The sequence below is a fragment of the Amaranthus tricolor genome, chromosome 1 (assembly GCF_026212465.1).
Source record: "Amaranthus tricolor cultivar Red isolate AtriRed21 chromosome 1, ASM2621246v1, whole genome shotgun sequence".
Lineage (NCBI taxonomy): Eukaryota > Viridiplantae > Streptophyta > Magnoliopsida > Caryophyllales > Amaranthaceae > Amaranthus > Amaranthus tricolor.
The window spans coordinates 23,316,246-23,342,479 of NC_080047.1; the positions used below are offsets into that span (position 1 = coordinate 23,316,246).

The 26,234-nt window shown below is 30.8% G+C and overlaps 1 protein-coding gene across 1 annotated transcript; it reads right to left on the reverse strand.

Moving 5' to 3' along the window:
• Positions 1–11,793: 11,793 nt before the first annotated feature.
• LOC130820931 (uncharacterized) lies at positions 11,794–19,752 on the reverse strand. The gene is made up of 8 exons (XM_057686490.1): positions 19,404–19,752; positions 18,708–18,871; positions 18,547–18,609; positions 14,164–14,230; positions 13,948–14,048; positions 13,549–13,593; positions 12,474–12,950; positions 11,794–12,383 (listed from the first exon to the last, which is right to left on the reverse strand). The coding sequence occupies exons 2-8, from the start codon at positions 18,840–18,842 to the stop codon at positions 12,213–12,215; spliced, it is 1,059 nt and encodes a 352-aa protein (XP_057542473.1). The 5' UTR covers positions 18,843–18,871; positions 19,404–19,752; the 3' UTR covers positions 11,794–12,212.
• Positions 19,753–26,234: the final 6,482 nt, after the last annotated feature.

Genomic DNA, 26,234 nt, shown 5'->3' on the forward strand with positions numbered 1-26,234 from the left:
GCAAATGTGATAAAGTTAATGGTGATTGTATATATGATTGTTGAAGTGATGAAATTGGATAAATTTTTGCGGCAATCCATCAGCCTCAGAAGTGTTCATTACACAATTTTGCATGGATCATAGCCAACAATTTTCCATATCATTTGACTTGCGTGTTTAGAATTAATTTAGCATTATAGGGATGAGGTTTCTGAAATGGAATTCGGTGGGAAGTTTCTTGTTTCTGGTAAATATAATCCTAATAATTTGGAGGTTTTTGGTAATGTGATATGACATTGTTGAAGTTTATGGAGTTTAAGAATTAATTTGCGCAAGTAATTTAAATCTGTACCAAAGGTGAAGAAACCAATTGATTTTAGAACACGTAGGGATGTCTAAATTGTTGTAATCTTGTGTAAGAAAACATAAATTTTGACTGATTACAAGGAATACTAAAAAGTGTTCTTGATATTTCTATCTGATTATAAAAAAATAAAAGTATATAAAATATCATTATTAAATTCGATAGTGTAATTTGGGGGACCGCGTGGATAGCACGCGGCCCCACAACTAGTAATATCAAATGAGAAAAATAAACTATATTCAAAAAAAGATACTCATAAGAAATAATTTTATGTAATGTCATAAAAAACACTAATGGTATAAAGATTGCACTACAGAAAAACCATACAGATAAAACATAATAAAAAAAGAAAACATACTAAAATAAATGGACTACTCTAGATTAGGGATGACAATGGGTCAGACTCGGCTTGGATTACACATACTTCGACTTTGCTCCGAGTAATATTCAGACTTTCTTTTTCAATCTACCTCCATTCGAATTTGAATTATGCATACTCGAAGTTCGTCCGACTCGAACTCCCGGACTATATAACTACACAAATCATACATTGATCATGATAATTAGTTAATGCTTGCAACCCAAAATAAAATTAGCATTTTGAACAAAAACATGCGTCTTTCTTCAACCTTGGTCTTCTACAAACACCAGCAATGGAAGCAAGACATCAATGGAAGCCTAAGGTATAATTTTTTCCCATTTTTGATGGGTGGCCTGTGCTACCCTAGGTAACATAATACATCGGCCTATGTGCGTAATGTGTCGGATATAGAGTGGATCTAACACGTCTGAGACATGTCTAGGTCTTAAAAGGGTCAGAGAATTTGTTCTGAGTCAGATCTCGGTGAAGACCCTACACTCAGATCCCAACCCATTTTTTGGATCTGGACTTGAACCCCAGATTCATTGGGTCTCAAAAAATTAAACCCGAACCTTAAAATTAGTAGCGGGTTTGAAGCGGGTTGAATAGGATCTTAGACTCATAATCATCCCTATCCTATTTGGGAGTATGATTTTGGGAGAATTTCTTGTAGCACAGCATCTAAGTTGTATAGAACACAATTACTCAGTTCCATTGTCAAATACCAAGCTATCATATGTAAAAGTCACTGTAAACTATAAATCATTCAACATTTACACTTTCTAGTTTTGCCTTCGCCTGTATGTAGTGAATTTGTGAGAGAAAAACTACATATTTTGTAGTTGTTAAAAGGTAGGGAGAATATAAGGAGAAAAGTAGTATAAGAGATAAACTTATATCAATTTTCCTTCTATTTCCTTATTGTTGTATCTCGGTACTACAATACCTTGCACATATATATAGCACAAGAAAAGGAAAAAGTACAAATGTAGTACTATTGTAAAGGATAGATTAATCCACATTTCAATGCATTCACTTAGTGTGGTTACATCAATCACAACACTCCCCCTTGAATGCATTACATATATGTGGAAATTTAATAATCCTAAAACTGTCTCATTAAAAACCTTTATCAGGAAAAATCCAGTGAGATAAAAAAAACTGATTAAAGGAAAGAAGAGTACAGTGAGCATATTTCTCCCGCTGAAGTTAACATATGTCTCGAAAACGGCACATTCCAATCTTGCGTACCAAATACTCGAATTTCTTTGACGGGAGTGACTTTGTGAATAAATCAGCGGGGTTTTCACAGGATTGAATTTCTTGGACTTTTATCAGTTTATCTTTCTGCAGATTATGTGCGAAGAATAATTTTGGTGACAAGTGTTTTGTTCTGTCTCCCCTGATGTATCCTTCTCTGACTTGGTTGATACATGCATCATTATCTTCATAAATTGTTGTTGGTGCCCTAGTTGTATTGTTTAAGCCACAATCTTTTTGGAGTTGGTCGATCATGGATCTCAACCATACACACTCTCGGCTGGCTTCATATAAAGCTATAAGTTCTGCATGATTTGAGGATGGAGCCGTTAGAGTTTGTTTTGTTGATTTCCAAGATATTGCGATTCCTGCATATGTAAATACATATCAAGTTTGTGACTTGGCAATATGTGGATCAGATAGATATCCTGCATCAGCATATCCAGTGAGTATGGCATCATTTCCTGACTGGAAATATAATCCAAGGTCTATAGTTCTCCTTAGGTATCGAAATAGATGTTTTATCCCATTCCAATGTCTTTTTGTTGGTGCATTGCTATACCTAGCTAATAAATTTACAGAAAATGCTATATCAGGTCTTGTTTTATTTGCTAAGTACATTAAAGCACCAATGGCATTCAAGTATGGCACTTCCGAGACTAAAATTTCTTCATCTTCTTCTTGTGGACGGAATGGGTCATTCTTTATTTTTAGTGATTGTATCACCATTGGGGAACTTAGTGGATGAGCCTTGTTCATGTAAAATCGTTTTAAAATTTTCTCGGTATAATTACTCTGATGGACAAATATTCCAGTTTTCAAATGTTCAATTTGTAGTCCAAGAAAGAATTTAGTTTTTCCTAAATCCTTTATCTCAAATTCCCTATTTAGCTGTTATTTTAATTTCTCTTGGAGTTCCAATCAGATTTAAGTCATCTACATACACAACAATTATTACGAAACTGAATTGAGATCGTTTGATGAATACACATGGGCTAATTTGGTTGTTTTTGAATCCTACTTTCATAATGTATTCACTCAAACGATTATACCACATTCTCCTGGATTGCTTTAATCTATACAATGATTTCTTTAATTTTATAGAAAACATTTCTCTAGGTACATTCTTTATTGTTAAGTTTAGTTCTTCAGGAACCTTCATATAGATGTCTGTGTCGAGTGACCCATATAAATATGCAGTTACGACATCCATCAATCTCATGTGTAGGCTTTGGAAAACTGTTAAACTTACCAAAAATCTGAGTGTGGTTGCATCAACTACTGAGGAATATGTTTCTTCATAATCAATTCCTGGCATTTGAGAAAAACCTTGAGCTACAAGTCTTGCCTTGTATCTAACAATTTCATTTTTCTCATTTCTTTTTCTTACAAATACCCATTTGAAGCCTACGGGTTTTATGCCTTTTGGAGTTTGTAAAATTTGCCCAAAAACTTCTCTTTTTTTCTAATGATTTTAATTCTGCCTCAATTGCTTCTTTCCATCTTGGCCAATTAGTTCTTTTTCTGCATTCATTTATCGATATTGACTCAAGATCATTTTTATCATTTATTATTTCAATAGCTACGGAATAAGCAAAGGATTCATTTGGGATGATCCTTTTTCGATTCCATTTTTTCTTGGAGAAAATATAATTTATTGAGGTTTCATAATTTTCATCCTTTTCATTATCGGAGATGTCTTGATTTTCTCCTTTATTTTCATTTTCATTTTGAATATCATTTGGTGCATCTTCTTGTTTTCGCAATTTTCTTGGTTTTAAATCTTTTGAACCAAGTGGCCTTCCACGCTTTCTTTGCACAACAATTTCATCACTTTTTGCCTTTTCATCAGGAATTTTTATTCGGGCTGGAGTATTTGCTGCTGGTATATGTGATTTTATAGCTCTCTTAGTATCTGTGAACACATCAGGTAATTGGTTAGCAACACTTTGTAGATGAACAATTCGTTATACTTCTTGTTCACATGATTTTGTTTTTGGGTCTAAATATTCTAAATGTGTTGCTTTCCAAAAAAGTTTTATATTTCCTTTCTGTAAGTCCACATTCTCTTCCCCTAAGGATGGGAATATTGTCTCATTAAAGTGGCAATCAGCAAATCTAGCTTGAAATTGATCACCAGTTAATGGTTCAAGATACCGAATGATTGATGGAGATTCAAAAACGACATATATTCCCATTCTTCTTTGTGGACCCATTTTTGTACGTTGAGGGGAGCAATGGGCACATATACAGCGCATCTAAAGATTTTCAAATGTGAAATATTTGGTTCATGACCAGCTACTAATTGCATTGGCGAATATTTATGATAAGCTGTAGGTCTTAGCCTAATCAATGATGCTGCATGTAATATTGCAAAACCCCAGGCCGATGATGGTAATTTTGATTTCATTAGCAGTGGTCTTGCAATGAATTGCGATCTCTTAATTAAGGATTCAGCAAGACCATTTTGTGTGTGGACATGTGGCACAGGGTGTTCCACTTTAATTCCAAGTGACATGCAATAATCATTAATAGTTTGAGATATGAATTCGCCGGCATTGTCCAATCTAATAGTTTTATTTTATAATTAGGAAAATGAATTTTCAATTGGATGATTTGTGCAAGTAGTTTTGCAAATGCATTGTTTCTACTGATAGAAGGCTTACATGTGACCATTTTGTGGAAGCGTCTATTAAGATCATAAAGTATCTAAAAGGTCCACATGGTGGATTAATTGGTCCACATATATCTCCTTGAATTCTTTCAAGAAATATAGAAGATTCAGTAACAATCTTATTTACTGATGGTCTAATAATAAATTTTCCAAGAGAACAAGAGGTGCATAAGAGCTCATTTGACTAGGGAATCTTAATATTTCTTAGTGAATGCCCGACTGAATTTTCTATTATTTTATACATCATCCCAGTGCCAGGATGACCTAAGCGGTCATGCCATAAAGTGAATAGCTCCTTATTGTCTAATTTTATCATATTTTATTTCAATCGGGCGTATATGGGTGAGATACAACCGCGATGAATATGCTGGCATCCTTTCAAGGATAATTTTCGTTCCATTTCTTTCTGCTGTAAGGCATAAGAATTCTCTCTCATTTATGGTTTTGGTTTCCATATGGTAACCATTTTGCCGTATTGCCTTGAAATTGATAAGATTTCTTCGAGATTTACTCGAGTATAGTGCATCATTTATTTCTAATTTTGTCCCCATAGGGAGTATGATGCATGCTTTTCCAGTGCCTTCGATTAATTTTGTTGTTTCTGATATGGTATTGACATTTGCCTCAAGCAATGTCAGGTTTGAAAAATATTCTCGATTTTTCAACATCGTAAGTGTTGCTCCACTGTCCAGGAGGCAATGAAATGTTAATCCACTTACTGACATTTTCTTTTCTAAGACAAGAGAAGAAGAGAAAAAATTTATATTATTAATATAAAGCCAGAAAATGCATGATATAATTACAACTTATCAAATGAAAAACAACTTAGATAAACAGAAAATGCATCTAGTCATCTCAAAAGATGTAATTATCTTCTTATTGGAGATCTAGTTTGTGGAGGTTCACATCCTCATTAAAGAAATCGAAGACATCTAAGGTGGGCACAGATGTACTTGCTTCGTTTATAAAATTTGCTTCTGCCCCTTTTCCTTTGTTTTTCTGGGAAGCTTGATATAAATCCACTAAATGTTTGGCGGTACGGCAAGTTCGCCCCCAATGTCCAGTCATGCCACACCTATTACATGTGCTTTTGTGTTTCTGGACTTGTTTAAAATTATCATTTCGGGGGGTAAATATATTTCTTTCATAAATGTGGCTACGTCCGCGGCCACGACTAAGTCCATGACCACGACCACGACTACGGCCATAGAAATTTCCTTGTTCAAAAGTATTCATGCCGCTCTTTTCGTGATATTTTCCACAACCTTTGCCTCTTATGAAATAGTTCCCACGACCTCGATGGCACACATTCCTCTCAATCATATTTGTCTCATTAAAGGGCATAGTCTCAACAGGTCTCCTGTTGTGATTTTTCAATAATAGTTCATTATTTTGTTCCACAACAAGAAGTGTTTTCAGCAATTCATGATATTTCTTGAAATGTCTTTCACGATATTGTTGTTGTAACAAAATGCTATTTACGTGAAAGGTTGATAATGTTTTTTCTATCATTTTTTCATCTGTTATTATTTGTCCACAATAGACTAATTTTGATTTTATCAGATGAAGGGCTGAATTATAATCACTAATTGATTTGAAATCTTGAAATCTTAACTCTCGCCATTCATCAATGTCCTTTGGGAGAAGTACACTTTTATTATGGCCAAATCTTTCATTTAGCTCTTCCCAAAGTAATTTTTGATCCTCATAATTTGTGTATTCGTGTTTGAGACTATCGGTTAAATGATGTCTCAAAATTGATGCAGCTTTTGCCTTATCTTCCTCAATTTTTATGGGATCTCTTTCAATACCCTTTCCTTTGTCGGCAGAATTAAGTTCAATTATTGTGTATAATAAATTTTTTTTCCTTTTAGATATAATTTGATATTTGAAGCCCATTGTATAAAATTGTTTCCTGTTAATTCCAGGGCATTGAACTCTCTCTTTTTGAGATCATCCATTATTTTCTACAATTGAGAAAATGACAAGGTTATTTAATGATTTTGTGTATCATTAGAGATATTAAAGCATATTAGTATTATCTCCCCCTAATTTAATATCTCAAATATAATAAGCACAATATAATCATAAATAAAAATAAAGTAAATAGTATTAATAGATGATAAAACAAAAATACAAATTGCTAAAAAAATACAAGATTTATAATTTATTTTTGAATAATCAGGTAGAGCATTAACGCTACGAGTAGTACAATTAAACCCATAATGATAAGGAATGTTTCTAGTATTTTACTTATATTATCGGCAATTGAATTGATGTGGGTGTTTGTAGGTGTATTGTTTGCCATGGATGGTTGAAGGAAGAAGAAGATAAAAAAAAAATTATTTATTTATTATGTTTGGGATAAGGTGTGAGTGGTGTATGTGTGTTTATGATGGGTAGAAGACCCTATTTATAGGGAGTAAAAGAACCATTTTCATAATTGATCTCCAAGATAAAAAAATTGGTAATTTTATTATTATTATTATTATTATTATTATTATTATTATTATTATTATTATTATTATTATTATTTTTATTGTTATTATTATTATATTTTTTTTCAGAATCGAACCTTTGACGATTTACTTAAATTATAATTTTCGGACCCTTCTGGCATTCATCCCATGGTGATATTTTTACAATTAGAAAAGGATTTTATGTTGTGTAGAAATAATGTAGTCTTGTATGCTAAAACTCTGTATTATAGGTAAATTAAGACAATTTATTAGTATAATGTTAAACAAAATAGAATCAAATAAAATCGTGATTTATTATTATTTGAAGGTGAAATTAAATTTTATGAGTTTATTAAGTGATTATATAATTTTATAGACTAAAGTAACCAAATGCATATGCACATAATATGATGACATGATCAGATAAATAGAGATAAAACCGTCCATAAAGGCGATAACAATGCTAAATTAGCCAGTCCATAAAGGCGGTCATCACAAAATAATATTAGCAGTTCATATAGGCGGCTGAAAAAGTAAAAACGAATATAAAGATTAAACGATATTATTAAAATAAATTATTTATGGGTTAATAGTCTGAAAACGTTTACTACTAGTTTCTTCGCCTTCGTCATTTTTTCTTTTATTACTTTCTTGTGGGACTAAAGGATCATTAGTAGGTTGGACTGGTGGGTTATCAGTAGATTGTGGTGGCTAATCAGTAGATAGTTGTGCTGGTGGATTAGTTGCATTATTAGGACTTGGCATTGGGTTGTCATTTATATGGGTATTATTTGGATTATGTCTTCGTAATTGGTTTGAATCACTATTAGTTGGGTTGGTAGTAACAAATATACAATTTTCTTCAAGGATAAAGTATGGAACGGTGTTAGTAACACCTTGAATAATAATATTGATACCGTTTGATTGTTGGTCCATATTGTGGCTAAAAAAAATGTTATAATGTTTTGAAAAAAAATATTCCCTTCTTGGGTTTTTGAGAGCGAAAAATGGTGCTGATAACGTGTTAAAAGGTAGGGAGAATATAAGGAAAAAAGTAGTATAAGAGATAAACTTATATCAGTTTTCCTTCTATTTCCTTATTGTTGTATCTCGGTACTACAATACCTTGCACATATATATAGCACAAGAAAAGGAAAAGTACAAATATAGTACTATTGTAAAGGATAGATGAATCCACATTTCAATGCATTCACCTTGTGCGGTTACATCAATCACAACAGTAGTAAGTTAATAAGCAGAGCCTACAATATGCATATTTGTGGCCACTTTTTCAGAAAATCTTCCGTGAGACCTAAGATTGTTAAAAAACTCAGACTCGTTTCTCCTGATCTGTCGACCCGCATCTTAAATGACGGATCATTTTTTTATAAAGTTGAATATTTCGAGTTGGGTACCCGACCCTTTTTAACCGGGTTGGATCATGGGTCGCAAACTAAATTATAACAGGTGTCCGTTGACCCATTAAGAAGATTTTTTTTTTAGAGTTCAAAAGCGCTTTTCCTATATACTATCAATTAGATAGAAGTTTCATACTCTCTCCTATTCTTCTAATTAGTCTCATTTGACTTTTCACCATTTTTTAGATGGGTCAAATAGGTCCCTATGATAAGGAGAGAGAATGGAAATTAGTAAGTTGTTAATGGTCCATGTCCATCCTTAGATTAATGATTCCCTCCAAAAAATTAATCTTCCTCCCAAATTCTGAAAAATGTTTCAAATTAATAGGGTAATGTGGTAATAAAAATATGTCATAAATAGAAATGAAATTAATAGGGTGACTTAATCCTATTTGAAATTTGAAAATGAGACTAACAGGGAGAACATGAGAGAGTATATAATTATAAATTTGATTATAAATTTGGAGCTGCAGCATCAGTTGGAGACTTGAGTTACAGTATGATTATGAAATTGATTTTATTATTCTCAACCTCATATACTATCAATTAAATAGAAGTTTCATTTATTTACTAATTTTCTTTGTGTGCTATTTCCAAATATTATGTAAGAAGTAAGAACTATCCTCAAATCACTTATGTAGAATTTACGACTTGCGAAAAATCAATACTAATTTTCCTATAAATTCTACTAAAATGCCACAAATATAACTGGGTAACTTGTGTCCCGACCCGATTTATTCGGGTACTCATTATTCAAGTACCCGGATGATTCGGATTGAGACGCATAGCTACCCAACTAATTGGGTACCCGGATTTCAGGTACCCGAAATGCCGGGTACCCGGTTATGAACACCCCCAGTGAGACCTTTCAATCTGTGCGATCAAATGAAGAGCCCAACCCAATAACTTTGTTAAATCACCCAAAACCAAAACTAAAATTGTCTATTCTAAGATGTAAAATGCTCATTTTAATACTTAAATTGCCAATTCAAACTTTCAAGCAATAACCTCAACAAAGTCCCACCAATAATGTTTTTTAGTTATTCTTGTAAGAAACCGTCTCTCGGTGTCTCGGTGAGACGATTTTAAATAAAGAGATTCTCGTCGTATGTATTAGATGGACTATTTAACTCATGTATAAGATGTTTTTGTGGGTAAGACCGTCTCATACAACAATTTTATTTTTTTTATATAATTTTTTTCAATCCAAATTTGAGACTTAAAATGCCTAATCTAGGTTAACGTTGGAATTGGTTTTTTAAACCTTGAATTAAAAATCTTTTAACTATTGCAATGAATTTTTTTAAAAATAAATTATAATATATGGAGTACCAAATTTAAGAATTAAAACTAAATCAACTTAAGTATTAAAATTAGCCTTTTAAGTATTCAATTTGATCTTATAAGTGTTAAAATTGATATAAAATTATTAAAAAAATTGGACTATGGACTATTTAGCCCATTTATCCGTGGTTGTACCCAGACAACCGTTGCATAAAAAATTTTCCCACTTTTTTTGTTATATCGTCACCTTTTTTCCTGAACTTCTAATTTTACCTTTTCCTCTTCAAAAACATTCTCTAAATTCAATTATATGTATATAACTGCTAAGAATTTACCTTGCACAAATAACATATATTTACATCTTAGTATTGCATCTAAAAGGAAGAAAAAGCAAATTACAATGCAAAATCAGTTGTCTAAACATTCAAATTTAATTCATAACTTTACGTAATATTTGAGATATTTTAAAAAATAATAATAAATAAATAAAATAAAATAAAAATAGAAAAAATAAATAATTAATAATGTAAAATTTAGAAAATTTAAACAAAATAATAAATTTGTTAAAAAATTGTACGTTAAAAAAAAAAAGAAAAACAAATTAGGTTTAAATAAAATAAATAAATAAAATAAAATAAGATAAAAAACAATAATTGAATTTGAAAAACACTTATACTTAAAAAAAAATTTCAAAATTAAATTTCTTTTCCCAATTCCTAAAATAGCTCCTCATTTAACTCCATTATTCTTCCCATTCTTCCATCATATTCTAATTTTCCTCTATTATGAATTAACCAATTTACTCTTTAAATTATTTCACTATATTAATTTTCTTTCTTCTCATTCTTATTCTTTTTCTCTCATCAACCATTTGTCTTTCTTTACATCTATTATTATCAATTTCTTTTTTACCTTGATAGTATTTTTCAATCTTTAGACATTTTCAATATACAAATTACAAACAACAATTATACTTCAAATATTAAATTTGTAGACGAAGACTACTAGAAACGTACATTTATATTCTAAGGCTGTTTTACAAGGTAATTCTCAATGTTCATCTAATTAGGGCTATCCTGTTAGTAATATGTGTTAAGTGATAATTAATGTGTTTAGATGGAAAATGTGCTTTTATATGATGTTATACTTTTTACATTTTATTCTCAAAATGATATTTACTACTAATTTGTTACATATTTAATTTATAATATTTTTATTTTGATGAAAGTTATATTATTGTTTTGATAATGATTAAAAATGTGATTGAATTTGGAAGAAAAATATTTATGAGATTATCTCATGTTGCCACCAATTGATATAAAAATGGTAATTTGAAAAATGAGATTACAATTGGATATTATTGATATACTCTTATATTTTTCTTGGAAAATTTATGATCCTAATATAAAATAATAATAATGTATGTTTAATTATATGTTTGTATGCTTGCGACTAGTTATTAAATATATTAAATCACGTAAAGTGAAACACGAGGGAATTGAAGCTCTTATATTTGTTGTGATTTAAGTATAAGGGTGATGAATCTGTTATCCTATTTGGTTAGTATAGCTGCTAACATGTATTATTATTTCTGCTACCTGATATGTGTTTGGTCTTCCTTTTATTTGTTGTGATCCAAGTAGAAGGGGTGTGCACATTAGGGTTATCTAAGACTACTTTGCTGGCCTTGATGAATTATTTGGGGTGACGACCTCTTGATGAAGTAGGTATAAAGGTAAAACCTCGGTTTACTGGCGTTCTCATTCCCTCAAATTAATAGAGTAATTGGATATATGTGTTGTTTATCATTAAATATTAAATTAATTAATTGGTTTATGTGAGTTTATATTGTTTTCACAAATTGATTTTTAGCTCAAATATAATTTTTTTTTTCAAAATTATTTTCAGCTTGATTATAATTTTTATTCTTAAACTATTCCTTTCAAGCTAAACTGTTTTACGGGATGAAATTAAAATTACTTAATTTCCTGATTTTGAAAGTTTTTCCCTCGTTTTTCTTGCATTTTTATTTTGCAAGTTATTAATCGTGTGGAGTACATGAAGTGAAATTCACCTAGAAATTGGTTTTATAACTCTCATGTCTTAGTTAATTTCACTTTCATTGTAGAATTATTTAATTCTTAAATTGTATAAAATAAATATATATTTGTTTAGCCTTACATTTATTCCTTATTGGGAATAGATGTAGCGATAACACTCCAATAATTTGAATTTCGTTTATGTTTTCTTTTAAAATATGTTTTTAAAATTAGACCTAATTACGGGGAGGTACACTTTATCACTAAGAATAATAATACAAGGAACAATATTTGCCGCACATATTATACAGATACAAGCGCCTGATGAGAATCGGGTAAATTGTAGCTCAAATCTTAGAACGAGTATTATGTAATCATTTGTGGAAAAGCTTCCAGATCTCTCTATCAGCTATCTCGTTCACTAAATGAACTCCAAAAGTGTTTTCTTCATCTAATATACTTCTCAAATGTCGAGATCCGCTGTGGAAGCCAACATAGTTCTTCTTTGTTGCTAAATATAGTACTCCATAGGGAGGCCTAAGACACTAGTAAATCAAACAGCATTAGTAAAAGCCTAAACGGGAAAGTCGTAAAATGACGTTGGCGAGCATCAATAGTGAAAGAATGGGGCTAACCTTCTTTATCAATGCATATAGTTTCTTTAAAGAGGTAACTGAGCCAGGAATCTCGGTCATCAAAATGACATCATAACCACCTTCCGCATGATCTGCCTCACTAGCCCTTTCCCAAGCACGGCTTCCCGAAAGCTTTCGAGAACGTCTAGGCTTAGCAGAGGACTCCTGGCCAGTTATGCTGCCATCTTGGCTACTGCATCCATCATTTAAATCGTCTTCTGAAAAGCACATACTCATCCCAGGTGTGGCTTCGAAAACCTCATTACGCATAACAGATAAAACTGTGGGTAGCTCTTCCCAGTCCCCAGCATAAAAATGCACAGCTGGAGCCAAGGGTTGCCTAGATGGAGTCAGAGGGCCTTCGGGTTGGCGGCTTTGCCTCTCTCGAGCATGCTCCAAATTAGCTAACACATTGGGTATCGTTGCACATCTTATAGTTTCTGCATTTAACTCTTGAAAATGCACAGTACTGGCACCCTGCATTTGCCGAAAAGAAAAGACCGTCAAAAAGTTTATACATACTTTCACATCGTTTCTCTATCCATCAACTAGAGTTGACTCATCGAATTTGAATGTTTTTCACCTTGAAATATTCAGTTTTCATAAAGCCATTGGAGAGCGTAAGTTAAAATTTTCAACTAGCTCCATCAATCAAGCCTTGATTAGTTGTTCTCTTGAATTATGTAATCCTAGAGGGTCAATCAAACAGCGATCCAACTGATAACAATTATGTTTATTAATATGGAATTTATACGTTCTAAATAGGAAATTGATCAATTTTATAAATGCACAAATGTAAGTAGTTGATACATCCCCCTTTTTATCATTGATTCATTCAAGAAAACAGCTCCTGTTTATCATCGCGGTAAAGCTAAAGCACATGGAACTCCCCATCCAAAACATGGCACAAAAGGATAAATATCTGAAAATCTTGTACAGAATTCATTCAGGTAATTTTCCTGGTACTATAGTCGAATTTAAAGATAGGCAAGTGACACTGGTGGAATATCCAACCCAATTTAGCAGCAGAGAAAAAGAAAATAAGTTATGACCATCAAGTAGTATGGATATATACCTTCAAGCATGCAAAGATACCAGGAAGTCCATAGCTGCATGAAAGCTGTCCAAAAAAAAAAAAAAAAAAAAACATCAACCAAATTTTAAAATTGTTTGGATTTGAAACATGTGAATGATAATAAAACTAAAGAGAGGATCATCCCAAAGATTAAAGTTTCCATTATTACTGTGAAAGAGAAAACAGGTGAGCAATCTCGGTTCAAAAGTAAAAATAGTCTCAAGGAAATCAGCAATAAGAGCTATTGTTGGTTCAATATATACAATTTAACTGTGAAGGACTCAAAAAGATTTGGGCCAATTAATAACGAAAAAGCCAGAAATCTCCTATGAGAAAGAAACCACCAACTAGAAAAAGTTCAAGCAAACATCTCTGTCCATACAAATATACAATACATACCTCAAGTACTCGTTTTCCCCGGAAGCTTAACTGTCCATCACGGATCTCATGTTTTAGGACATTCACAACATCGATAGAACTATCCCACGATTTTAGTAATGCTGTACACATAGTAGAAAACATATATTACACCAAACATGTTTATAAACTTTCACCTTTTCACAGGAAATAACAGCAGACTACACTAGAAGCTTATAGGAGTAGCAGTTCACCTACCATTTGTTTTAGGGCATATAGTCTCCAGCCCACTGAAGCCAACAATATCTGCAACATTAATCTTTCCCTGCAATGCATCTGCAATTGATCAGTTCCATTTGTCTAGGATTCTAGTCTAACACATACGAGTTTGATTTAATTCCACATATAGTAGATATAAGAATGGCTCCAATACCAACCCCAAGCATAAAAGCCTTACAGGGCTAAGACAAAAAACCACTACTGCAGGATAAGGCGCATAAACTTCACATAATTTGTCTAGCTCTCTTGGATAAGTCAGTATAAACCCAGCATTGGTTCTAATTACAGTTTACATACAAAAAATTCATACATGGATACATTCGTAATTTGCATGCTTATTGTTAGAAAATTACCATAATGGAGTCTTGGAAAGACAAAACTTTACTTATATGACAAAACTATGGAGGCAATACAATTTGACGAAAGCGACGATACACAATAATATCCCACAACATTTCCAATGGTTACTCAAAGATACCTATTCAACCAATAGAAGTAGTCTTGTAGCCACACATTATGTAACTACTAATTATAAAATGAGCTTCACCACTCAAATGTTACAAGAACAATACTATTACTATAAGCAAGCATTCAACAGTTATTTGAGCATGTGTCTAAAGTAAATCTGTTTCCCACAGTTCTCTTGCAAACAAGGCCAAACAAAACATTTAAAAGTAAAGCCTTAATAGCTCCTTCCTCCTCCATCCTCCCCCGTCTCCATCAAACACATTTATGATAGCAATATGTGGTAGATGAAGTTAGCTACAGTTACAAAAAGATGTATGAAAGCTACAGCAGTGAAAGAAATTTGGTGTAACTAACGGTCTCGACTGAAGCATTTATACGACTACAAATGGCCTAAAAAGAGGGAAGCAAGAGCATGTGATGATACCAGAGAAGTTTGGTTGAATCAAATGTGCTTATGTGCATATGACATCATAACCTAAGCAACAGCACGGCGCAGATGCAGAAAATTGAAAAAGGGGTCGGATGACTATCCCTTTAATGCTGGTCCGTTGGAAAGTAAATTCACAGTGCAAAAATAAGGTCACTTCGCATCGCATTGGCCGCAATGTAAAGGTTTTAGAAAAAAAGGAGCATGATATTTTCCGCGTTTTGGTCGTATTAAGTGATATCTCATGCTTTTTGATCGATACTTACATGTTATGATAACCATATCACTACCATCACCGCAATCGCGAGTAATATTGCATCTTTTTACTTATGAATGTTGATATGTAATCAATCAGAGAGATAAACAAAGATTTTACTAGGAGTTTTTTCGTCCTATGAGAATGCTCTTCAGCCACATTCCTTCCCCTCCAGTTCCAAACAACTTGATCAACCTCGGAATACAGATTTTTGACCATTGCTAGTGGTCAAAATTCATAATATTGACAGATGTTGCATATTCAACCACCCAACATCAATTTTATCAAAGATCAACTAGTTAATTGTTGAGGCTTGGTTCCTTAAGATCTTTAAGCTTTTTTTTAGGTTATTTGAGATTCATAAAAAAAATATCTAATCTCTTAGTAGTTCTTTTAGTTAACATTTTAGTTTTTAATTAGGTTTCATCTCTTTAGTTAATTGGAGTGTTGTTGACTTTAATATTTTGAACTCTTTGTTTTTATAGTTTAATTTGAAAATTTTGAAATGGTTAAACTTTAATAGTTAGTAAATTAGGAGTTAAATGCTAAGCTTGTTGTAATAATGTCCACACACATGGAGATAAGGAGCAAGTCTAAACAATAGCTATAAGGCATCAAATACACAAGTATAAATTGATCTTCTGTGTATGAAAATTGTGAAGTTATTAATCAGATGCTATGTTCAAAAGTTAGTCTGGCATGTGATGTGAGCTTAAACTATCCAAAGATGGTTACTTGTTTCTTCCCTCCAAATGTGGTTATTTGACGATTAAAAATGCAGATTTCAACTTTCTAGAAGAAGTTGCAAGATAAAAAGTAAAGGGGGGTTATTATGAAGATGTGGAGGAAGTTGTACAACTTTCTTTTTATTTATTTATTTTTTTTTTTTTTTTGTGAAAACCAAGTTGAACAACTTTATTTGGAGGTTATTTGCAAAATGGGAAAATTGGGCAGAATTTAAATCAAGTGGAAATGCAAGATGGTAGAAGTTAGGCAGCTTTCCCAAGGGAAGTTATTCTACACATAAGTTATTAGTGTAGTTTCTTAGTTTAATTGCTTAGTTGTTCTTTTGCTTTCATTCTATGAATAGGTAATGATGTAATACATTTGAAGTTAGTGAGTTATGAAATATCAAATCAAACTTCTGTTCAAAACCTTGTCTTGTTTTATTGTCTTGGATTCTTGTTTTATTTTCTTGGACTGGAAATCAAACTAGAAAGTTCCTATACTTAGTAATTTCTACATCACTTATGATCCTATAAGCTTTGCATTCTCTTTGTGGTGTACCTCTATCATTGAGATTTCAATGTTTGTTAACTATCCTTTGAATTGATCCATATGCCATTCCCTACCTTATGAACACTTGTATTTGGATTCTGTATCAAGTTTCATAATTACCTTTACTACAATCATTCCTTAACAATCCATCCCAACTTCCCTTATATTTTCATGTTTTAAGACATCAAAAACAACATAAAATCAGTTTAGAAACTCAGCAATCAATCCCTTAATTCAATCATTAGCTACCTTCATTTATTGACCTGAATGTGACCTTATTAGCAATTTCTACACTCATTTAGCTATGAAGGTCATAGATAGATGACACGACACTTGAACAAAATGTAACAATCCATCAATGGATAAGTAAGGACAAGCAAACCAACTCTCACTCAACTATACAAACCCAAAATGACAAGACTATTTCAACACAACAAATCTTCAATTTTCTACAATCATTGAAATATCTAATTCACAAATTAATCAACAAGTTATCAGGACTAAGCACCATGTATAACTCCAAATACGACCACTTATATTTTACCTTAAAGCTACGATCAAATACCCCATTAGCATTTATTAGGCATCTTTTGTTCCATTAATCAAAAAAGAGTTACAATACGCTCTAAGTTCATTATAAGAACATAAGCCAAATATCCTTAGTTCATAGTCTTGCGTTACCTTTAGGTTCATATAATGCTAAGGCAATATAGGAATTACCTAAGAAACAAAAAATAGTAAGTAGTTAATTACGGAATAAGAAAGTAGTATAAATAAGATAGGGAAGGATGAAAATATGATTTCATTAATTTGTAATAGATTTGGGATGAGTTCTTGACTCATATAGCCTCTCGAAAGCTTGTATTATCATTGTAACCTTTCTATGTTACAATTCATCCTTTGTTTACATTTACAATCAATACACATACTTTCATTCATCCAAATTCATACAAATTCATCTAATCACACATTTAAATACAATTTATTATACAACATCAACATAATCTGACATGTTAATTTCACTAATCATTATCATCAACAGCTAATTCATTCTAGTACAGTTTCAAGCCTTAAAAAGGTAACCATAAGCCTCTTTCAAGACACAATGCCAAAGACTTACTATAGAAATTGAGCATTATCTTCTTTCAAGCAAAATAAGGAAAAGAATGTCAAGTAACAAAATATTACAAAGTACAAACGTTAAGCAATATTTTTCATTAATGACCTTCAGCTCAAGTCTCATTGAAACCAAAACACTAACTAAACAAATTTTAATTATTTGCAGAAAGTAGTTAATCAATCAAAAGGCTATGCAATCAAAACCACCTCTTTGTAAATTGTGATAAGGCTCCATAAAATAATTGGCGATTCTATGTTGTAGCAAGAGGTTGCAAGTGCTACCATTGTTTTTTGGACAAAAATAGTTTTATATTGAATGAAAAGAAAAAAAAGATGGAAGGTATCTTATTTGTTAAGGTCTCTTAATATGTTGAAAGAGGTCAAGAATTCAAATCTTCAAAGCTACAAAAAAGGTTGTTCAATTTTGCTTTATAATTTTTTTCGTTTGCACCTATGAGTCACTTGCTTCTTGTGTTTCATATTTCTTTTCTTTTTGATAGTGATTTTATAACATTTAGGTTGATGTTTATGTTCCAATGTAGGAGTAGAATCTCATTTAAATTACAGTATAAGTGACGATTTACGTTATCCCTCTTACAAATTCCTAAATTTGCCACTGCATAAAATGAATCCTCCACATTCGGTTGATAGACGAGTATGTAATCCAACAGCAAAGTCAAACCGCTAATCCCAAATTTGGACCAATACATATGCAATTGATATGGTATATATTCAATACAATAAATCAATCAAAAGGTTGTATTTCGGACTGCAAAATCTCAAAATAAACAAAAAAACAATAAGAAGGAAAGACCTTGAATTCATGGAGCCCTTGCCCATTAGCTTGCTCTGCTTCATACTTAGAAGTCTGCACCACCTAAGAAACAACCACCTCGTCATGTTGCCATTATTATTATTCAAAGGAATTCAACATAATTAGTATCAACAATTTCATATCTGCTTAGCCTTAGTTACCTTTGAAGGGACAATTTCGACAGCCGGTGGAGTAAAGTGTGCATCTCTATCTGAAACAGCAGAGATACTCCGACTTCCTCGATCATGAGGCACTAATCCTGGCAAGCATTGTGCCAATAATGACGGAGTACGCATAATGATTGATTCTCAAACTCTTACAGCTTCTGTAAATTAATAATTTTGTCAACCCTATAAATTTTAATCCTTGGTAAAATAAACATATTGTCAAAGCCCTAATCATTAGTACAATGAGAAACGCCTATTCAAAAGCTCAAATAACAACTATTTTGGGCACTAAAACACAACTATAGATACATGAAATTAAGCAAATTCTCAAAAAAAAAAAAAAAAAACACAAATTATCTGCATGGAAATTGGCATAGAAGGAGCAAAATCAATAAAAACCACCAAACAAATAAATAAATCAAATTAGACAAGAATAAACCCAAATTTAACAAACCCCAAAATTTAATCTAGATCAAATCCATTTTTGTCATCATGTTGAGATCATAACAAGCTCATAAAACCCAACAATAAATGACAATCAACCCACAAATACAATCAACAAAAAGAAAAAGACCCAATAAAAATCCAAGCATAAAAATGAAAATCAAGCCGATACACAGAAACAGAAATGACAGGAATTGGAAACAAAATTGAAAAGAGTGATGTAAAAAAAAGAGTTGGGGAACATACCAGTAAGTAAAAGTAGAAAAAGAAGAGGAAAACAATGGATCTAGTGTAGTCTAGTCTAGTCTAGCAATTGAGAAAGAAAGTGGGGTGGGATAGAGTGAAGTTCATGGGAAATGAGATCCCGTAAGTAGTTGTGTATGAGTAGAAAACTAGAAATAGCAAATAGGGAAGAAAGTCAAAAAGGAAGGAGGAAAATAAAAGGAAAGTGTAACTGTGTAAGGTAAGGTAAGGTAAGGTATATGCTTAATGCTATTGCTTACAGAGTGGAGAGAGACATAAACAGAGAGAAGGTTCGATTCAGAGTTCCTAAATCAAGATTTGTTTCGCCACCTCCTCTATTCGGTGATGATATCATGGCTGGTCGTGTCGTCTGCTCATACTCACTTAAATTTACTATAAATGTCTCATTTGCTTCATAAATTCTATTTAATATATTATTTAATTTTTAATATTTTTAATTGTAAATAATTATAAATTATTAAAAGTTAATATGAATAATTCTTATTTTGAGACGAATCAAACAAGATCTCACTTGAGATTAATAATAAAATACAAATTAAGAGTTGAGATGAATAATGTCTAAACAATAAATGTCACATTACTAGTGAATTGGAGGGAGTATCATACAACCGGTCTCTCATGCCCAACCCATTAAACCTTAATGTCCACTTATTATATTTTTAATGACTACCTACAATATACTTAATACCCACCAAGTCTACTTACAATATTCTTAATGTTTAAATTAAAGTTGGTGTTGTTATCGTGGCTATTGTTGTTATTATCATGTTGTTGTTATTGTTGTTGCTTTATTTGAATTTGATACCTACTTACCATACATTTAATGTTTTTATATTCAAACATGGACAATTGTATATAGCAATATCAAGGTAAATCCTAATTTAGCACTAAAGTTTATACAAATATAATCATATACTTTTTCTATTTCTTTGAGTTTGCACCATAAAACTTAAAAAATATTTAACAATTAATGCTTCACCAAAAATTAATTCGTGTTAAATTATTTATTGTAACAATATGCTGGTTCAAAATTAATGTATATAAAAACATTTATTTGATTTTATATGTTTGGTTATGTTTTAAGTATTGATAAATGATATGCAAAAAAACCCCAAATGTGTATATGTGTTGGGTTTTGGGTTGGGACAGTATCAGATTAAGTCAATGAATAAATTAATAATTATTTAAAAATAATATTTAATCATAATGAGTTTCAACTAAAACTCTAAATGTGAAGTTGTAGAATTAAAAAGTTAATAAAATTAAAACAGTTTGATTAGAAATAGAGAAGAATTTAAAACAGGTTTTTTTCAATATTTTAAAACCATCTTATTTTTGTTTATATGTCAAACTTTGTAGACTCCCAAATTTTTAATCATATTGGAGTAAAGTAATTTAATTATCCTAGGTGGACATGTTGAGTCTGCTAAATAGTAAATAGTACCAATCATTGTGTACGTGTAAACGTATATCCCGATTAACAATTGGACAGATGCATCACTAATACCATAATTATTTTTTCCCATTTTTCTGAACTTTGTTCTTATTATCATGCTTGGTGGCCCAATATTCACATATTGCACTCCTCAAAGAAAATCTTTTTGAACCTATTCATAAACTACTGTTTGTGCAATTTAATTTATTTGCCAGGTGTACAAATTATGATTATTATAATAACATAAAAAATAAAAGAACAAAAAAACTAATAAGACCAATAACAAGCTGAGAATAGAAATAAATAGATAAAATCAAAATTAGAGAAAATATTTTAAATGTATTAAAAATTAAGGATAATATAATATAAGGAAAAAATTAATAAGAATGAATACCATTATGTATTACTGATACTCTTGAATACTCAAGGAGTTTGAGGCAGTGCAAATATTCACTATTCAAAACACTTCTACTACAACTATTCACTACTATTACTTTTTTACCATTTGGGATAATGTTTATCTTCAAGGTATTAATATAGAATTGTGAAAATCATTATTAAAAGTGAAAAATATACAAATTAAATAGAATAATAACCTAAATATAAATTATGTGCCAATTAAATAGGTAATAGGAATATTAAAATATACAAAATAATCGAGTGAAATTTTATTGAGTTTGTCCTCACATCAAACATTACAAAATCAACTTTTATTGTTCTTCCTATATACATTAGATTAATGTCCCTTTTTGTTCAGTACGCTTATCATTATGTACTGTACAATAATTTAATCTGTAATACTCTTTGTCTATGAAATTTGTTCAATTTTTTCATTTAAGTCTGTTTCATCATATTTATTTCATTTTCTATTTTTACTCATTCATATTTCTCACACTTATATTTTCATTGATTTAAACAAAATTCTACATAAATATATTTAGATTTATAAATTAAAAATAAAATACTAATTAAAATTAATTAATAAATAGTGTTAAAAACAAAAAGACAATATATGTGAATAAGTGAGAGTAATTTTTATTATTTTTATTACTATAAAGTTTAGAAATATATATAAATGGAGTTGAGTGTAAAATGGAGTTGAGTTCCACACGAGAAGACAATTATAATTATGTTAAAAATGAACTTCACTCTTACAAAATTATTTAATATTCCTAGTTTAGTTTTTTCACATTTATCAAAGTACTATTTTAACTCTTAATATCTCTAATTTTTTTTAATTAAAAATTATAAAAAAATTGATATTAGTAATTCTTACATTGAGAAGAATCAAACAAAACTCACTATTTAGTATTTATATATATTTAACTTATAGATTAAGATTAAAATACAAATTAAATTTAATAAGTGAATAGTAGCAAAAACTAAACAGGACAAGTATAGGCCTGACAGGCTGACAATAGCTGACCTGACCTGCTAATTCGACTTGAACCTAACCTGAGATAAGTGGATTTGAGTTGTGACTTTTGACCCAATTAATTGAATAGGTCGACTCGACTTGATCTATTTTTTAAATGGGTTAGGTTCAGGTCAAAATTTTAAACCTAAAACAAATCTGTATAATCTATTTAATTAAATGTGTTAATTTCAAGTTAAATCAATAAGTATAATTTAAACCTAATTCATTTAATATTTTCTTATTTTTCATAGTAAAAACAAAATAAACAATAAAAAAGCATAAAGTTTAAAATTTATGCCTAAAAAATTAGAAGTAATCAATGTTAAAAACTTTCAAATGAAAACAAAAAATATAAACAGTTTAAGTGGGTTGAAATCAGGTCGACCTGATCTGTTGCAGGTCTGGTCAAGGTTGTGGTTTTCAATCGAATTACCTAAACAAGTTGGATTTGGGTCAAGTGTTTTCTGACATGTTTATATATGACCCGAATTTAAACCCGAATCAATTTGATACTTTCGTATGTTAGATTAAATAGAAGGGTAAATATTAAATTTTCAATGTTTATTTATTTACAACAGATACTTTCGTATTATATTTTATTGTAAAATAAAGAGTGGAGAGCAGCTTTTATGAGAAAAAGTAGGAGTAAAACCAGGAAGAGAAAGAACAAACAAGTTGTTGGGAATAACTGGATGAGGCTGCCATTGCTTTTGCCTGCCTGTCACTTCGTCATTGCGAATTTGCGACTCACGAGGGGGTGGGGGGTTGGACTTTCGACTCCGATCTTTATCCTATTTAGAGCTGTTCAAATGTGACCCGCCCCAAAAATCCGGAACGAAATCGAAAGTTAATTAACCTGAAAATATGTTTCTTTTTTAGGTTACCGAATCGACATTATCCGAACCGAAGTTGCGGCCGAACCGATTTTTGACCGAAAATCGTAAAATCAAACCCGAGCTGTGACCAATTTTTATAACCGACATATAACCGTTAACCGAGATTACCCAAACCTAATAGTGACTGACCCGAGTCATACTCAATCCGAATTATGCTCAAAACCGAACTTGATACGGCTAAAACCGACTTAACCCAAATGAATTTTTAATCGAAATGCTGTAAACCTGAACCAATTTTTAACATAGAGGTATGATCGACTCATACTCAATCATCTTATTAGTTAATCTAATAAAGTAATAGAAATTTTAATAAATTAAATTTTATACATACATGGTTTCATATATTTAGAGTTAATAATCAATGGTCAATGATAAAACTTTAATTTTAATTTACAGTCAAACCAGTAAAAGTAACAAAGTAATAATCACTAACTGATTTGCATTTTAACTATTTTGCCTTAACTAAGGAAAATCTTATCATCAATTAAAAAATGTCTAACAATTTAATCTGATATTGACTCGATCTATAGTAATTAGTAATTCGTAGCCGAATTCTACTGGAAAATAATACCCGAACCCGATCTGTACCCGGTAACACCGAACCAATTATTAACCGATGACAGTGCGAGACCGATTGACTACTCGACACGAACTTCAATCGACACCGAACCGATGCTAACCCGATAGCTCAAATTACTGATCTTCAACCGAATCGTGACTAACCGATCTGACCCGAGTGTGACCCCCGTAACACGCATCCGAAAAATAACCGATCCGAAATACAACTGAACCAAATGACACCCGTCCGAAACCGACCCGATCACCCAAATAAACACCTCTAATCTTACTTTTATTAACTAATTCAGCTCTTTTTCTATACTCTTTTAGTAGAACTATTAATAATAATAGAGTCTTAATTCTAAATAATTAAAATTGACTATATAACTAACTCAAATTCTTGAAATAGATTATTTTTTTGAGTGGGCCAAATATTTTATTAGAAAAAAGTTTTCAACTTAGAAACAAATACATGCTTATCTGTTTTAATCTATTGCAATTAGTGTTTTAATTAATTGAAGTTTGTATTTAAACTTATTTAAATTGGTGTTTTAAAATATAAAAGTTGATATTTTAACTTATATGGAGTTAGTATTTTAACCTGTTAAGTTTTTAAACCATTGATGTTGATATTTTAATCTAGTAAAATTGATATTTTAACCTATTAAAATTAGTATTTAAACATATTTAGATTGGTGTTTTATGTTGCTTAAGTTAATATTTTAAAAACCAACTTTATTGTATTAAAATACCACCTACAACAGGTTAAACACCAACTTTAATACATTAAAATACCAATTTCACTAGTTTAAAACACCAACTTAAACATGTTAAAATACCAACTTAAGCAACATAAAACAACAACTTAAACATGTTATTAGGGGTGAAAGTTATTTGGATAAAAACTGAAAACCAAACCAATCCAAACCAAATAAGAAAAATGGTTTGCACTTATTGTTATTTGGTTTGATTTTGGATTAAAATTTTTAAAACCAAAATATTTTAGTTTGAATTAGGTTTGAGCATTCTTAAAACTAATATCCAAAATTCTAAATCGAATTAAAATAGAAGTTCACTTTTCACATTGAGCTAATCTACTTATTGAGTGAATCTTGTGCAACTTGATGTGCAATCAAAAGATTTTAATTGGCGATACTAACAAACGACGTAAGGGTTCTTATAACAATAATAAACCTTAATTTAATTATTACACTTTTTTTTTTTCAGTCATTCACATTCATGCTACAATGATTTTTAATATTTTTGCTTACAATTTTGGTAATCTAATTCAATATACTTGCAGATTTGTTTTAGTTAGAAATTGAGTTTGGATTGGACTAGATAGTCTAAATCGAATTAATTATGTTTGGTTTGATTTGGATTGCGTCCTAATTTGGTTTGGATTGGATTGAAAAATCAATAACTGAAATAAATTTGGTTTGATTTGGTTTTATGAAAAAACCAAACGGAAAACTGAACATACCCCTACATGTTATATGATACCAACTTTAATAGGTTAAAACGTCAATGTAAAAAGGTTAAAATATCAACTTAAGCAGTATAGAACACCAATTTAAACAGGTTAAAATACCAACTTTAATAGATTAAAACACCAACTAAAATGATGTTTGGAATCCATTATATGCATGCTTAAGTATATTTTCCATTTTATAAATAAATTACATTTGAGTTAGGCCTGAGAGATGTCTCTTTGAGAGATCGCCTCTACATCTCTCAGGAGAGTGACTAATGAACTAATAAACCAATTCTACTAGTCGGCACACAATTTTTTCATTCATTTTGATATTCTATCATTTCATTCTCTAAGTCTAGATCCTTTATATTTCTTTCAGACTCGTCTTGAACATTTTTAGGACCCGGACCAAAAATAAAAAGTGTTCAAAACAATGAAGATTATTTTATAAACAATACTCACTCTCTTCTTATTTATGTTCTCGTGAATTAAGAAAAAATTAGCCTTTTTAGATGGTAGATATATTATTTTATTGAATGGTAAGTTTAATAGAGAAAAAGTGGAAATTATAAACGTTAAAAAAAATATTAAACAATAAATTTAATGAAAAAAAATATAAGGACCATAATTATTTAATAAGTGTTTAAATATAGCCAGTGGAAATTATATGGTGACCATAACCAAAATAAAATGTTAAAATGAAATTAGTTGAAGATATGTGGGGACCATAAACATTAATAAAATATTAAAATAATGATGAAAAATGTTAATTATGTCCAAAAATTTGAGATATAAATAGAAATATTTTTAGGGGAATAACGAATGAAACAACCTAAAATGACAAATAAGAACATCATTAAGAAACGAAGAGAACGAATTAGATTGTTATTTGGTGCCGACCACATTCCTCTCGCCTTTTCTTTGGATGGGTATATGTATGGTTTGCTTGTTGTCATTCCTCCGGCTCTGCCACTAAGTAGGAACTGGGTATGATTGTATGATACGTTATGGTAATTTTCAAAAAATTTTATAG